Source organism: Ranitomeya variabilis, chromosome 6 (genome assembly GCF_051348905.1).
Source record: "Ranitomeya variabilis isolate aRanVar5 chromosome 6, aRanVar5.hap1, whole genome shotgun sequence".
In the NCBI taxonomy this organism is placed as follows: domain Eukaryota; kingdom Metazoa; phylum Chordata; class Amphibia; order Anura; family Dendrobatidae; genus Ranitomeya; species Ranitomeya variabilis.
Window position 1 is genome coordinate 520,574,993 of NC_135237.1, and position 17,825 is coordinate 520,592,817.

The 17,825-nt window shown below is 45.0% G+C and overlaps 1 protein-coding gene across 2 annotated transcripts in view; it reads left to right on the forward strand.

Annotated features, from left to right (window-relative positions):
- Nucleotides 1-17,825, forward strand: part of ZFPM2 (zinc finger protein, FOG family member 2) — a 601,965-nt gene that overhangs the window by 95,266 nt on the left and 488,874 nt on the right. For both annotated transcript variants that reach the window (XM_077271062.1, XM_077271061.1), the window contains one exon: nt 7,202-7,360. In XM_077271062.1, the coding sequence (XP_077127177.1) occupies nt 7,324-7,360 (37 nt within the window). In that variant the 5' untranslated portion in view covers nt 7,202-7,323. The remainder of the gene's footprint in view (nt 1-7,201; nt 7,361-17,825) is intronic.

The window sequence follows — 17,825 nt, forward strand, 5'->3', positions numbered from 1 at the left end:
TTTAAATGGGCAAGTGATACAAATATAAAAGGGATGGCCACTTTTCAGCTGCAGTTTGTTTTCAAAATATTTTTTTTAAAGTAAAGCTAAAAAATAAACTGTGCTTTACCTACCCTGTCCCAATGTCCTGGGCTGAGTGTCTGCAATGCTGACGTCACATCAATAGCTCTCTAGCCAATGACTTAGCTTAGCGGCTATTCACGAGTTGACTAGTTAGAAGGAGCAAGACCGGGACGCTGTCCTTTTAAAAGAATTGTGTGCTTGAGGAAGGGACTCGAAGTCCAGACTTATTGAGGTAGGAATCTCCGCACCACAAAAGAAAATGAGACTGTAGGTCTTGCTGCAGTGTAAATTTATTTTGATCCAGCAAGGAGTCAGATACGGCCCAACATTTCGAGAAGGAGCTGTTTTTGTCAAGGACATCTGTTGCGGGTGCAGGTAGGCAGAAATCTAGTAGAGCAATAATGTAAATCATAAGACCTATTTCCGGTCAAGGAGAACCTGTGTGGAGCAGGAGCCGGGAATCAGGGAATGCGGTAAACAGGGTGTAAGCTGCCTCGGCTAAAACAAAGCTTGCCACATTCTCTGATTCCCAGCTCCTGCTCCACACAGGTCATTCTTGACATAAAAGAGATCTTATGATTTATGCTATTGATCTACTAGATTTTTGCCTACCCGCACCCTCAACAGATGTCCTTGACAAAGATTTTCCAGTGAAAACGTTGGGCCATATCCATTTTTGACTCTTTGCCGGATAAAAATAAATTTACACTTTGGCAAGACCTTAAGTCTCACTTTCTTTTATGGTGCTGAGGTCCCTACCACTATACCGGAGTTGACTGCATTAATTTATTTTTTGGCTCCATTGATGTTGACATGATGTGAGAACTGCAAACAATTACAGACACTGGGAGCAGAGGCAGAGAATCAGATACTTTGCGCCAGGCCCGGGCAGTGGGTGAGTAATTCACAGTGTTTTTTTTTTTTTTTTTAAACAAACTGCAGACAGGAACAAGGGTTTTCTAAAACTGGAATAGTCCTGTAAGAGGGGTACTTTGCACATGATGTGCCAAAGCATTGATGTTCTGCTTCATACGGTGAGTACATGCAACTGATAACAGCTGATCGGTGGAGATCGAACACCTGGCACTCCTGATTTTGATAACTGATTGGTAATCAATATCAAAGTACTCGACAATCCCTTTAAATGCAACACCTGTACATTTAGGCCTCATTTCTTACAGCGCTCACTTTACAGATCTCTAAAGCAGCAGCTTTATCTATCTACAAACCAGTGCGGCATAGTTGCCAGGCTGTGATTGGAGCCTCATACACACAAGTTGTTCTTAGGTCCTGCTAACATCATTGGGATCTGCACATTTTCTAATGTTTATGCCCAATGTTAATTATTCCCAAGTCATATTTCTATGGGAAGGAAGACTATTTTTTTTACCCAGTAATGTCTACCAATCTTGATCAGGCCCTATCCATACTGCTGGGTTCTGGATATTCAGTATTTTTGAAGCCTACTAATTATTTGTAAATTGTTCTAGAATGTCAGAACCCAATAAGACTTAGGACGATACTGAGATTTTTCACAAGAAGGAAGTTCTGTTCCTTTCCTATAATGCGGCCGTTTGTTCCCGTCTGTGATCATAGTACATAATACAGAACACCGGTCGGTGACATCTCATTATTGTATGTAAAATGAAATGTCTGCTGCAGTCATAACATCAAAGTGGTTTGGGATATAGCATCCTAGCGTTTGAGGATACGTGAAGTATCTCCTGCGGCTTTAACTAAAATAAAGCTTTAATATTTTTATCCAAGTAGGGATTCTGTCTTTAAGTAGGTTATTATATAAATGAAAACACGACTTGATGTTACGATAAAGCTGAGCTAAAGAATCTTGTTTGTGTAAATTTGCTTTTATGGCTTTAGATCACATTTATACATTTTAAAGGTTTTTTCCAAACTTTTTTTTTTATTTCTCAAATGTATCTAAAATGAAAACTGAAGCAATTTAGCAAACAGTCTAAATTAAAAATCTATTGTTTTGTCTCTCGATTCTGCTAAGGCGTTTGATAGTGTGGAGTTGGAGGTATTTGTGGACGGTCATGAAGGCTATGGGTTTTGGCGAGAAATATATAAGTTGGGTTCAGTTGCTGTACGTGTCTCCAAGAGCTAGGGTACGGGTGAATGGTGTTTTGTCTGAAGATTTTCCTTTGTATAGGGGAAGGCGGCAGGGGTGCCCTTTGTCTCCTCTGTTGTTTGCGATTGCTATAGATCCTTTGGCGGAGGCAATACGGAGAGATAGGGGTATAAAGGGATATAGATATGGAAGTCATGAAGAGAAGATAGCCCTGTACGTGGACGATGTGCTATTGTTTTTGGAGGATGCGCAGGAGTCTTTGAGAGTGGCTTTGCATAGCATTACTAACTTGGGGGCTCTATTGGGATTATCTATTAACTGAGACAAGTCTGTTTTCCTGCCCCTGGACGTGGCGACTCCTCTGACACTTGACCCAGGGATCCCCTTATGGTTGGTTCATGAGTTTAAATATTTGGGCATTGTGATTTCGGCTAGGATAGAGGACAATGTGTGGCTCAACCTGACTCCTTTGCTTGGAAAATTTCAGCAGAAGATTGGGGCCTGGAAAAGGCTGTTTGTGTCGGTCGCAGGTAGAGTAAATCTGATCAAAATGATACTTATGCCTCAGCTCCTCTACATATTGCATATATTGCATAATGATCCAGTGTGGTTGGCACAGAGTAAATTTTATAGGATCAATACTCTATTTAGGGATTTGATTTGGAAGGGTTGATGGACACGCATTAAATTAGAGCATCTGCAGAAATCAAAGGATGAAGGTGGTTTGGCGGTCCCTAACCCTTGGATTTATTATATAGCGTCCCAATGTCAGCATATGGTGGGTTGGGGAAAATCTAGTCAAAAAATATCAGCTAGGATAATCACTGAATATATAGTGTGGAAGGGTCCATTGTTAGCTAGTTTGGAAGCGGGCAGTTTCAAAGTGAACCCAAAAAAATTTCAAACCATAGTCATGATGGGGAAAGTTTGGCAGAGAATTAAACAGTGGAGGGGGAAACGGAATTCACAAGAAATGCGTCAATTTGGTTTGACCCTAGAATGTCGGAACTCATGAAATTGTGAGAGTTTGGTCAGTGGAGGCGTATTGGCATTTGGTTTGTGTCTCAGTTGTTTGATGGTGGAGTTCTTAAGACATTGGAAATGCTCAGGAATGAATTTCCTTTGAACCAGAAGATGTTTTTCTGGTATCTTCAGTTGAGACACGCCCTAAATAAACAGAATGAAGTGTCGCGTGTAGGGTTGAGCGAAACGGGTCGGCAATTTTCAGAAGTCGCCGACTTTTGGCAAAGTCGGGTTTCATGAAACCCGACCCGACCCCTGTGTGGGGTCGGCCATGAAGTCGGCGATCTTCTGAATCTGGAATCGGAATTCCGATACCGATTCCCGATATGTTTAAGATATCGGGAATTGGTATCGGAATTCAGATTTAAGTGTAAAATAAAGAATTAAAATAAAAAATATCGCCATACTTACCATCTGATGCGCCCTGATACTAAGCGGGAACCTTCCTTCCTTAGAATCAGCCTTCCAGGACCTAGCGGTGACGTCGCGGGGACGTCGCGGCTTGTGATTGATCGCGCGGCCGCCCATGTGACCGCTCGCGCGACCAATCAAAAGCCGCGACGTCACCGTGACGTCACCGAAGGTCCTGGAAGGGCTGATTCTTAGGAAGGAAGGCTGCCGGAAAGAAGCCGAGGGTGAGTATATTCCTATTAGGTATATACTCACCCTCGGACACGCCCTGCTTCTTTCCGGCAGCCTTCCTTCCTAAGAATCAGCCCTTCCAGGACCTTCGGTGACGTCACGGTGACGTCGCGGCTTTTGATTGGTCGCGCGAGAGGTCACATGGGCGTCCGCGCGACCAATCACAAGCTGCGACGTCCCCGCGACGTCACCGCTAGGTCCTGGAAGGCTGATTCTAAGGAAGGAAGGTTCCCGCTTAGTACCAGGGCGCATCAGATGGTAAGTATGGCAATATTTTTTATTTTAATTCTTTATTTTACACTTAAATATGGATCCCAGGGCCTGAAGGAGAGTTTCCGCTCCTTCAGACTCTGGGAACCATTGGAAACCCAATGCACTGCATTGGGTTTCGAGTTTCGGCCGACCCCGACCCCGACTTTTTTATAGGATCGGCCGATTTCACTCGACCCGACTTTTTAAAAAGTCGCGTTTCGTGAAACCCGACCCGATCCTATAAATGTAAAGGTCGCTCAACCCTAGTCGCGTGTGGTTCTGCAGTCAGATGGGTTGTTGAGCCTCATTGGACCTCGGAGGAACACAAGTTGGTTCATTACTTTAATGTACAGGGGTCTGCTGGACACTTTTTTATTGAGATATCCGTTGAAGTTGAAGGAAAAATGGATTGCAGATTGGGGTTCCATATCGGAGTCTCAGTGGGAGTCCATACTACAATATATTCCCAAGGTTTCTTTGAGTGAGGCTAAAAGGGTGTCACAGTTTTTTTTAGTTCGTAGAGTGTGCAGGACCCCGTTATGGATGATGAAGACAGGACTGAGATTAGACTCAAGATGCCCAAGGTGTTCTGAGGAAGGAGCCGACCTTCTACACATGATGTGGTTGTGTTCTCACCTTCAGCCCTTTTGGGTGAAAGTGCTTAATCTGATTCAGGAAGTGATGGGGTAAATATTGTGCGTAACCTGCTGGCTTGCCTCCTGGGATGTGTGGATGATATTGCTAAGCATGAATGTGGGAATCTGGCTATTGCGAGATTACTGTATGCTGCTAGGAAGCTTATTGTGATGCATTGGTTAGATGAAAAACCACCAGTCAGAAAAGAGTTTGTGAACAAAATAAACTTTATTGTCCTCATGGAAAGGAATATTTACATTAACAGAGGTCAACATACAAAATTCGAAAATGTGTGGGCGGATTTATGGATTATCCGGATGTGGCTTCTGCTGAGTTATTGCAGAGTAGACTGGGAGTCGTTTACGGTAATTGCTTCTGTAGGAACCCTGTACAGTTGAGCTTCTGCTGTGTATAACTTTATCAAGAGGAGATGTATCAGTTTGACAATTAAAAAATATTGGGATGGAGTTTGAGGGGGAGGTAGGGTGGGACAGGGGGGTTTCTCGGGTAAGGGTGTTAGTTAATAATAATAATAATAATTTTTATTTATATAGCACCAACATATTCCGCAGCGCTTTGCAAATTATAGAGGGGACTTGTACAGACAATAGACATTACAGCATAACAGAAATCACAGTTCAAAACAGATACCAGTAGGAATGAGGGCCCTGCTCGCAAGCTACAATCTATAGGAAAAGGGGAGACACGAGAGGTGGATGGTAACAATTGCTTTAGTTATTTGGACCAGCCATAGTGTAAGGCTCTGGTGTTCATGTAAAGCTGCATGAACCAGTTAACAGCCTAAGTATGTAGCAGTACAGACACAGAGGCTATTAACTGCATAAAGTGTATGAGAACATGATGCGAGGAACCTGATTATGGTTTTGTTTATTTTTTATTTATTTATTTTTTTAATGGGCCACACAGGGACAGTTAGGTTAGTGCGTTGAGGCGGTAGGCCAATCTAAAGAAATGAGTTTTTAGGGCACGCTTAAAACTGTGGGGATTGGGGATTAATCGTATTAACCTGGGTAGTGCATTCCAAAGAGTCGGCGCAGCACATGTAAAGTCTTGGAGACGGGAGTGGGAGGTTCTGATTATTGAGGATACTAACCTGAGCGGAGGGCATGGGTAGGGTGGTAGACTGAGACCAGAGAGGAGATGTAGGGTGGTGCTGAGCCATGGAGCGCTTTGTGGATGAGGGTAGTAGTTTTGTACTGGATTCTGGAATGGATGGGTAACCAGTGTAATGACTGGCACAGGGTAGAGGCATCGGTGTAACGGTTGGTGAGGAATATGATCCTGGCTGCAGCATTCAGGACAGATTGGAGCGGGGAGAGTTTGGTATGAGGGAGGCCGATTAGTAGAGAGTTACAATAGTCCAGGCGAGAATGAATAAGTGAAACAGTAAGAGTTTTTGAAGAGTCGAAAGTAAGAAAAGGGCGAATTCTAGAAATGTTTTTGAGATGCAGATGTTAGTTCTTATTAAAGGAAAATGTATTAACTTGCATTGAATCTTTTGTATCCATCTGGTGTTTGTGTCAGACTATGTTACATTCTGAATATATTCCGTAATAAAAAATGACTTGATTAAAAAAATATATATATTGTTTAGTGTTTACAGTTTCTATGCAGAATTTTAGATCTCCATGGTAACAGAACACAAACAAACTTTTTGCAATTAACATAAACTTGCATCTTGTCTTGCTTCCTAATATTGCAGCCTATTAGTCTATCAATATTTGGCTTTGAACTGGTGCAGATTTTGGTTTGTGGTGTATGGGCTGGAAAAGATGCCAAAGGCTTGTGCTTCTTGCAAATGACCGTATTTTCGGTCCAAGTGCGATCCGGCAAAGCATCTGATGTCATTATGACCAATATTATTTTTGGGGGCATTTCTGATTTTTTTCTCAGACCGAGATAGTCCTAGGAAAAAAATATCGCAGCATGCCCAAGTTTGATCCAATATTCTGATTGCACTCCCCCATTCAAGTCAATGAGTCCATGTAAAAGATTCAACTGCACTCAGAACACATCTGAGTGCAGTTTGATTTATATGGACTGACAGAATGGAAAAGATGGAGAAACTTCTTTTTTCCATTTTTTCCTCATCTGAGAAAATTGGATCACACTGTGATCACACTCCGATGAAACTCTGATCAGAGTGTGATTAACATAATCGGACCGATTTTCTCTCCAGAGATAATATACGCTGGTGTGACGTGAGCCTTATATGGATTCTACACTGCCATACAAGTTAGAAGTGTACGAAAAAATAAACTATATTCCTGATCTGGCACCACTTTGTCCCACTCTGTACTGTGTCACCCAATATCAACATCCAACGGGATGCGTCACGTGACCGCTACTGCCAGTCAGTAGGCGGCTGATTGGCTGCAGCCTTCACATTCCGTCCAATCAGGAAGAAACAAAATGTATCAAATGTATATAAATGTATTAATAATTAATTAAGATGTACTTTGTTTGTATCTGAAGGGCCTCTGGAAGATGCAATTGAGGATGAGGATGAGGATTGTGTGTCGGAGGAAAATGATATTATTACTAAGGAAGATTTTCCACTGGAAGAAAGTTTCACAGCAGAGTTTGAGCCGGAGAATATGACCTGTGAAGATGTGGAATATTTCTGTAACAAAGGTATTGTACAACCCAAGTACAAGCAATATAATCAGATGTGATGCAGAGCTACTTCTAAGAGTCTTCGCATTTGTTGCGGTTTTGTCGTTTTTTTGCTGCTTTTTTCTGTGCAAATTTGTCAGAAAACCTGAAAGATTTTTTAGAGCCAGGAAAGTGCATGAGATTTCTGAAGTCTTATGCACACATTGTTTTTTTTTTTACTTGCTGATTTAAATCTGCAACAAGGCAATTCTTTCAATGTTTTTTGCTGCAAATTTAACCCGAACTAATGAATAGGAAATAAAACGCTTAAAAAAGTGTCAAAACTGCAATAAAAATTGCATAAAAAAGCATGTATTATATTACATTTTTTTCCTGCCAACACATTAATATTTGCAGCAGATTTTTTTGCTGCAAATACTCAATGTGTGCACATAGCCATATACAATTGGACAAATTTATCAACACTGTCTAATTTTTCGACAGTGCAAATTTTTAATTAAAAAGATGCCTCAAAGGCGAGGGATGCTTATGGTTGGAGACCCTGCATCAATAGCCAGGGCAGTGATGATGTAAAATAAATTGCTACAGTTCATCCTAAGGTGTGTAAGATGCTCACATTCATAAAACGCCAAATTATCAATTGTAAAGTGCATGTGCAAAATACGGTATATTGAACGAATGAAAGCAAAACAATAATGCTGGAAAATAAGGGGCCCAGTGCACAACCCCCCTTCTAAAATACTGAGCTTAAGTTAGCATGTAGGATATTTGAACCTTAATCCTCACATTTAAATATAGCATAAGATGAACTTAGTGGCATAAGTAAAATAATAATCATCAAGATGCCCCTTGAAGAAGTGTGGATGAAAACGTGCGTCGGGGTGGAGGGACGCAGCATTGACCCTGCATCTCACCCAGTAAGTTACTCTCTTAGGGCTTTTTTGCCCATATTTATCTCGCTACAACAGCCAGTGTTGATGATAATTATTTTACTCCTGCCATTAAGTTCATCTTATGCTATATTTAAACGTGAGGCTTAGGGTTCACATATCCTACATGCTAACTTAAGCTCAGTTTTTTACAAGGGGGGGTTGTGCACTGGGCCCCTTATTTTCTAGCATTATTGTTTTGCCTTCATTCAGTTAATATACTCCGATTTTTGCACATGCACATTACAATCGATAATTTGGCATTTTATTATCATCACTCCCCTGGCTATTGATGTGTAACAGGGTCTCTAGCCATAAATTTCCATCGCATTTGAGGCATCTTTTTAATTAAAAATATTTTCTGTATGTTACTATTATTATAATAAAGATTGTTCAATTAATTTTCTCGATTTTTGTTAGTGTTGTGCTTTTTCTGGTCACCTTGTATCACTCTTAACTGGGAATGACTAGGTGTCGTGGACGGGTTTATATGTATTAATAGCACAATTTAATTTGGATCACCCTCTATTGTTTCTATAGGGATCTACTGTGTATGAGGTTTCATTTTCCACCACTTATTACTTGACCTACTTTGTGCCAAGAATTTTGGCTCATTTTTGGTGCGTGGAAGAACACGTTGGGTCTTGGCCGTTTTCACTAAACCGCACCACTTTTCAATCAAGCCACAACCTCTTCTCTTTAAACATAAAAACATCACTCATTGTATAAAGTGTATGCAGCGCCCCAGAGTCCTGGTCGTTGCAGTACTGTGGATCCGCCACTATGGGGAGCCATGGTGCGTTCGATGGCACTGAAGGAGTTCATCTGACCAGGTATCACAGACACCAATATGTTTCACAGCAGGGCCTCCGGGGGGAGCTAAGGGTTCTATTCATTAGGCCACTCCCCACCATAGTGGGTAAACTGGGGGTCAGGCAGGAAGTTAGAGGAGAAGGCTGACTGGATTGAACGAAGCAACACCTTGTGGCAGAGGGTGTTGTGGAGGAAGAGACAGTAGGGTCTCTGTCAGGGGTGGGATCCTGACAGAGGCTTGGCATTAGAAAGAACGTAACGGGACCGTGCCTGCTCAGCATAGCGGCGGTGCCCAAGAAAGGACTAGAAGCGAGATAGATTGTGCTGAGTGAGAAACGAGATCAAGCAAAAAGGAGAATACCAGTAGGGGTCATGCTGTAGGACCGGAGCAACATCCTACTGAGGCGCATTACCGGTGGCCGGAACGCCGAGGGAGTGGAATAGCATACAGCTTCAAGCCATACTCCAAACAGCGGCAGGGCAGTCAGTTTAAGGCGGGCTGTCTACCACATATCACCTATGAAGTCTTGGGGGGCAATTGCGGGAGAGGGGCGTCTCTAGGGTCCCGGAAGAACTCCAGGCCTACCTGACAAACGGGTGCCATTCCAACCTGAATAACAGGGAGGGATGGAATACGAGAAGAACATCAGTGAATCGTGTTGTGAGGGAACTTAAGAAACAGACACAACAGTTGTGGGGTACTTTCCGTGAGCACAGCAGGGAAGGACTACAACACATAGCGCTAAGAAGGAGGGCACTGATTTCCACCTGTGAAGTGAACTCTGGAGGTGCCATTGGACCGGCCGGACTTGCGCAGCTTGGTGAACCGTATTCTGGACTGCGGACTGAGAGATCTCCAGTAAAGAGGTAAAGAGACTGCAACCTGGTGTCCTCATTATTTACCGCGACCTGCACCCCACAACTGCACCGCTACACCACCGTTACTGCATCATCAACACGACTTATTGCACCGGACGTCCCCCCACTGACAGACAGGGCCACGGACCGGGTCTAGCCACCGTGACAACCCCAGGACTGAGACTCAGAGGCCCGGCTCCGGGTGCCCCTAGGCCCTGCGGCGGTGTGGGGGCGCTCCAAACTTGGCGTCACGAACAGGATCTACTTAAGCCTGAAGAATCAGGTCATGTGTGCCTAGAGACTGTGATTTATTGTGTTTGAACTGTACTTTATTGCAAAGACTGTGCTGTGCCAGTTGCCGCCAAAAGCCGCCGCCATTGCTACGCCAGCGAGGAAGGAGGGCGTGCTATGGGAGGAGACTACCAGAATGGCGCGAGAAATGGATACCGCCCCCTGCGCTTCTGGCTGCAAGGAGATGACCTGCCCCAAAGCAGAGGACAACCCCCTGATTTGCAACGGCGGGAAGCGGGTGACGGAGAAGCTCGACCTCGGAGAAATGGCGGAGTCAGATGCATGCATTGCCACCGATCAGCAGATCATGATGAAGAACAGCGAGTGCCGGAACGGGGAAGGAGCAGTCCCGGCTTACCCTCGTTCACTAGAGGTGGACCCGTGTCCTCTAGAGCCGGCAGATCTGAAGCCTTTGGAACAGATAGCGGAGCCGAGTCACCCAATCCTGGCCGCGGAGTCAGCGGAGGAGGAACCACAGCGAGCGGAACAGCGTTCGAGGACCGCATCGGAGGAGCCGCGGTCCGGGCTGCGGCCGATTCCAGCACCCTTGTTAATGGACCAGGTCGGCATCGATGGAACCACGTCAGGCGCAGGTACGGAAAGCGCCCCTGCTTCCCCCCACGGGCCCGCTCCCACGATCCACCCCCATCTCAGTGAGGGTCGACGCTTCTCGGCGGGGTTAATGGTATTACCTCCCGATGCCCTGGGAAGGATGGTGCCACCGCTGCCGACTAGAATGGGGGAACCCGTGGATGTGAGCCCAGATGGGGTAGTTCTTCGGTGGGACAACCCCTGGGTTGGGACAGATGGATCCCGGGAGAACGGATTCACTCTTGCGGTGCTTACGTGGGAGCAATATAGACAGTGCTTGATCCTACATTGGGAAGGACGGAAAGAGATCGAGTTGATGGGTCCATTGAAAGTACAACAATCCCCTCCGGCATGGGATGACCGAGACGCGGTCAGGCGGGGAACTGTGTTGGCCTACCATGAAAAGAGGGGATGGGGCCTCATACATGAGCCGGGATTGGATACTGATGTTTTTGTTGCGCACTGTAACGTAAGGACTCCCTGCTGTGGCCGAGGCGGAGAACCGTTAAAAAGGGGGATCAGGTGACCTACAACCGCCACCAGAACCCGCTCGGGTGGTATGCACGGAACGTTCGGCGGTGTATGTCTGGAGCCGTGACACTCACCACTCCGGACCTGGTCCCAGGAGCACCCGACCTTGTCACCATCGCAACGGTGCGCCTGGTAGCAGCCACCGAGTTGGCCAGCCGAGTTCACCTTCACGTTCGGGCCACGGGCACCGGCGCCACAGCAGCCGGGGGCCCGGACCCCCAGCCACCTGAACAAGAGTAAACCTCGGAAACCTGAAAATGTAAATAGTTTTCTAGTTAACTGTTTGAGTACTGTTTGCTGCTAAACCCGTCCAGGGTTAACTCTTTATGGATCCCTTAGTTGACCCGGGATCCTTATTGTTTGTCTTTCTACAGTTTTGCACAAGTTTTACAAACTGAGAAATCATGAACAGTGCATGATCCAAACTTTCTTGTAAATAGTTAGCACCTTATTAAAGGCGCTTCCTACTGGTTTTATTTAAAGACTCTTTGCGAAGATACCGTTCTGGAACCTTTGCTGAACAAAGACTGGTAGGCTGAGAAGACGAGCTACCTCAGAAAGACTTGATCCTCTTTTAAAGGGGATGTCCAACAGCGTACTTACGAGAGATACTGTTTTAAGAACAGTAATGCCATGATAATGTTGGAATGAGAAAAGTTGTATGTGTTTTAACTAGTTAGATGTAAAGAAATACTGATAATGTGCTCTGAGAAGTGAAAGGTGAAAGATAGAAGAAGGATGCAGTGGGCCCGTAGAGATAGATGGGGTGTCCAGCATGCAAGAAAGGAAGAAAGATAATGAGAAGGCTTAATGTTCGATAGAAAATGTTTTGATAATGCTGATAGACAGTTAGGATAGAAGGTAAACCCTGAGTCCCCATAGAAAGTTAATAATGTGTTACTAAGGACAGAAAGTGAACCCGTAGGGGTTAGTGAGTGAGTCCTAATAGGAGCCAAGTAGAGCCGGCTCCATGTTCTCTAATTGAAAGGAATGTTATGTCTATACCATGTATAGTAGAGAAAGGCAGTAGGCCCTGGCTGAACGGGGCGGTCCTGTAAAAGAAAGGAGAGGCAGTAGGTCTGGTGCCATAGGGACAGGCGGTCCTGCAGGTTCAAAGTAGGAGAATGAAAAGTTAACTTGCCCTGTAATGTGATTATGGGAAGGCCTTTAGCGAGCTAGGAGTGTATGTTCCTTGAAGGCAATGTTAAATTATTGTTCATTAAATTGCACTTAGTAGAATACCCGGTTGGGTAATGAGAGTTAATTGTAGCCTGTTGCTATGATATTTAATTATGTTTGTAACGTTCAAGTGTCCTTACCTCCCATAAAGGGAAGCCTGTTCAAGTATACTTATTGTCATTGCACTCAACAAAATTGTATGTCTTTTTGCTAACTTGTATTGTTGTTTTCTTCCCAGTCCCGGAGTACTGTGTTTAACCAGGGGGGAGTGCAGCGCCCCAGAGTCCTGGTTGTTGCAGTACTGTGGATCCGCCACTATGGGGAGCCATGGTGCGTTCGATGGCACTGAAGGAGTTCATCTGACCAGGTATCACAGACACCAATATGTTTCACAGCAGGGCCTCCGGGGGGAGCTAAGGGTTCTATTCATTAGGCCACTCCCCACCATAGTGGGTAAACTGGGGGTCAGGCAGGAAGTTAGAGGAGAAGGCTGACTGGATTGAACGAAGCAACACCTTGTGGCAGAGGGTGTTGTGGAGGAAGAGACAGTAGGGTCTCTGTCAGGGGTGGGATCCTGACAGAGGCTTGGCATTAGAAAGAACGTAACGGACCGTGCCTGCTCAGCATAGCGGCGGTGCCCAAGAAAGGACTAGAAGCGAGATAGATTGTGCTGAGTGAGAAACGAGATCAAGCAAAAAGGAGAATACCAGTAGGGGTCATGCTGTAGGACCGGAGCAACATCCTACTGAGGCGCATTACCGGTGGCCGGAACGCCGAGGGAGTGGAATAGCATACAGCTTCAAGCCATACTCCAAACAGCGGCAGGGCAGTCAGTTTAAGGCGGGCTGTGACCACATATCACCTATGAAGTCTTGGGGGGCAATTGCGGGAGAGGGGCGTCTCTAGGGTCCCGGAAGAACTCCAGGCCTACCTGACAAACGGGTGCCGTTCCAACCTGAATAACAGGGAGGGATGGAATACGAGAAGAACATCAGTGAATCGTGTTGTGAGGGAACTTAAGAAACAGACACAACAGTTGTGGGGTACTTTCCGTGAGCACAGCAGGGAAGGACTACAACACATAGCGCTAAGAAGGAGGGCACTGATTTCCACCTGTGAAGTGAACTCTGGAGGTGCCATTGGACCGGCCGGACTTGCGCAGCTTAGTGAACCGTATTCTGGACTGCGGACTGAGAGATCTCCAGTAAAGAGGTAAAGAGACTGCAACCTGGTGTCCTCATTATTTACCGCGACCTGCACCCCACAACTGCACCGCTACACCACCGTTACTGCATCATCAACACGACTTATTGCACCGGACGTCCCCCCACTGACAGACAGGGCCACGGACCGGGTCTAGCCACCGTGACAACCCCAGGACTGAGACTCAGAGGCCCGGCTCCGGGTGCCCCTAGGCCCTGCGGCGGTGTGGGGGCGCTCCATGTAAATATTAATAAACACTAATTATTAGTTAACTTTTTTTTAATTAATTTCTTAACATAAGCCAAACAATATGAGCTACTGTAATTGTTTATTTGTTGCTTTGGTTTATTTGAATTGATATCTTATTGTAACGTTAATTAATATGCCTTTATGACACAAGCCACCGGTTTACAACTTGGCTTCAATAGGACGTGTAACTTTTTCTTTTTCCTTTGGATATTTGGAATTATTAGATCGTTTTGTAAATGATCACGTGTGTGTGTGTGACAAATCCCTCTTTGTCCTTTCATACAGGACAATGGAAGTTAGTACAAAGAGGTGCATTGGAATAGTTTTGTTTTTCCATTAATAAGTTATGATACTAACAATGTGCTGATCAGCCCATTACGGGTTTCCTTGTTCCCTAATAAAGGTCAAGTATTAAAATGACTTTGTTGGGGGCAGTATATGATAGAGAGGGATATGCTAAACTCAGGGATGATGTTCTATGACTGATTTAGTGTTTTAATGAAAAATCTGAAAGCAGCATAATAAAGGGCACGAGATTCTAATTTAGCGGATGTGTCATTTACTAGGCTGTGTCTTGTAGTTTCAATACAATTAGTGGTTTATCAGCAGAAGATTATCACTGCTGTCAGTTCAGCGGGGGACGAGGTTACAGGCGCCACTCTCTATACCCAAAACGGTGATGGAATTTGCCCCTGTAACTGAAACCGGGACTCTGCCGGGGGAGAATAGAGTTAATTTCCTCCTGGCAACAGGTGTCTAAGTGCTGGTGTCTTGCAGGATCACAATACTATTAACCCCATATCTGCAGGTAAATAACGTTTTTCAGGTGACTGGTTCCCTTTAATTTGTCAAAAATAAGTTTTCAATCACTGTTTGGATTTGGAAAGCAGGATGTATAAGCAGGGTCCCCTCCCCCATCTAATTACCTGGATGCCATGGTTGTTGTTCACACTTCCTTCTGAGGGATTAAACTGCTGACATCAGAAGTTGCTCTAACATGAGCTGTTACCGTCAGGTGTCTGCTGTTTAAGACAGCCAGCACCTGCCGAGTATAGGGTGGTACTCCATACATACATATGGCAGATGACAGGAGAAGTCGGCGGCTGCTAAGCAGGGGTCAGGGCTGTACTGCGCTGGGCCTTCCTTCCTCATGAGCCACATAACAGTCATAGTTTCGTAATTACTTAGGTTGAAAAAAAGATGAAAATCCATGAAGTTCCACCTTTCTCAAACAGTTAAGCATTTTATATCGCTAGATTATCTATAGCCCAAAATGCCATTTGTTGTGAGCAAAGCATCCGGCCCTTGTATAAAAGCTGTTAGTGTCGGCCATTACTACCTCTTGTGGTCGGCCTTCCACAGTCTGACTGCTCTAACTGTAAAGAATCCTGACAGAATTGCATTTCTCCAACCAGTAATGAGTGCCCCCTGGTCCTTAGTATGGTCCTTGGAAAGAATAAGTCATGTGCCAGTCCTTAGTACTGACCACACAAGTATTTAGACATATAAATGAGATCTCCTCTGAGGCGTCTTTTTCTAAGCTAAACAAGCCCAACTTTTCCAACGTCTTTTTAAACTATGGAGCCCAAAACTGGATCCCGTATTCTAGATGTGGCCTCATCAGTGATTTATAAAGGGGTAATAATACATTGGGGATCACAGGATTTTATCTCTTTTTATAGATCCTAAAATCATGTTTGCTTTTGCGGCTGCTGCCTGACATTGAGTACTGCCGCTCAGCTTACTTGTAACCAGAATATACAAGTCCTTCTCCTGTTCTGTAGTCCTGAGTATTCTCCCATTTAATGTATATACAGCAATAGGACTACTCCATCCTAGGTGCATTACTCTACATTTATCTACATTAAATCTAATTTACTAAGTGTTTGTCCATGCTGACATCTTATCCAGATCATTCTGTAATATTATGCTGCCAACTTTAGTTTTCAATATCCTACATAGTTTTGTGTCATCATCAAACAGTGACACTTTCAATCCCATCTACAAAGTCAATAAAAAGGAGAATAAAAAGAATTTGTCCCAGCACAGATCCTCATAGTCCACACACTGCTCCCAGCACAGATCCTCGTAGTCCACACTGCTCCCGGCACAGATCCTCATGGTCCACACTGCTCCCAGCACAGATCCTTGTGGTCCCCACTGCTCCCAGCACAGATCCTCATGGTCCACACTGCTCCCGGCACAGATCCTCATGGTCTCCATTGCTCCCAGCACAGATCCTCATGGTCCACACACTGCTCCCAGCACAGATCCTCGTGGTCCCCACTGCTCCCGGCACAGATCCTCATGGTCCACACACTGCTCCCGGCACAGATCCTCATGGTCCACACTGCTCCCAGCACAGATCCTCATGGTCCACACTGCTCCCAGCACAGATCCTCATGGTCCACACTGCTCCCAGCACAGATCCTTGTGGTCCTCACTGCTCCCAGCACAGATCCTTGTGGTCCTCACTGCTCCCAGCACAGATCCTTGTGGTCCCCACTGCTCCAGGCACAGATCCTCATGGTCCCCACTGCTCCCAGCACAGATCCTTGTGGTCCCCACTGCTCCCAGCACAGATCCTTGTGGTCCCCACTGCTCCCGGCACAGATCCTCATGGTCCACACTGCTCCCAGCACAGATCCTTGTGGTCCTCACTGCTCCCAGCACAGATCTTTGTGGTCCCCACTGCTCCCGGCACAGATCCTCATGGTCTCCACTGCTCCCAGCACAGATCCTCATGGTCCCCACTGCTCCCAGCAAAGATCCTCATGGTCTCCACTGCTCCCAGCACAGATCCTCGTGGTCCCCACTGCTCCCAGCACAGATCCTCATGGTCCCCACTGCTGCCCATCACTGCTCCCACTATATGTGGCACTCCATTGCTTACAGACTTTCTCTAATTGCCCGCGCTTTCAATATGGACCCATCCTCCTCTATATGTGCATTCTTAGGAAAGAGCTGTGCACCCCTGCATCTTGAGCTGTGCCCCATTCCGGGGTCTATTGAGCAATCGGTGGGGTTCCCAGGATCCGACCCAACACTGAAGAGCAGGCAATTAAAGTGCCTATCAAATAAGTAAAAAAAAAAAAAAAAAAGTTTTGTTACTGCCATAAAAAAATACGTTAGAGCTAAATCTGCTTTGCCCAGTGCCAAATATGAATATGAAAAGAACATGACGGAGTTCACTGTCCCTTTAAGAAATCACTTGCGGTAAGCACATAATAAATGTCATATGTGATTTTTAACTGGTAAGATAAAAAACGGCGTGTTTATAACGACAGATAAGTGTATTTATACAATATCTTCCTTGTTATCTGCTCTAATTATTCCGGGTCTACCACAGTCCTGAATTTGATGCTTCTTCTATGGAATGTTTAACTTCCGCGCCGTCTTTCTGTTGCTTGGCAACTTGGCCATTGTTTAGGCGCACTGTGACCCTAAAGGTAAAGCAGAAACTGTTTGTGAAAATTTACTTATATTACAGCCCATATGGTCGTTCTTGATGCTCTTGGTTGCACATTAAACAAGTCTCCGTAGAAACCATAATATAATAATCTAATCAATTGCCGGCATCAAATGGCAGCGCAATCTACGAGATGTACCACTTTATCATAAACCGCGAGCTTCTGATAATATTCAGAAATGTTTATTTCTGTCAAAGTTTTCATGTCCTGATAAAAGTCGCGTTGAGAACAATTACGTTATAATTGGGATTTATTGTTATTAGCAGATGACTTTCTATTAGAAACTGGACAGGAAGTCTGCTGTGCTTCTACAGCTCTGGCAACAAACAGAGACCACTGCAAAATGTTCAGCTTATCTGATTTTTCTCT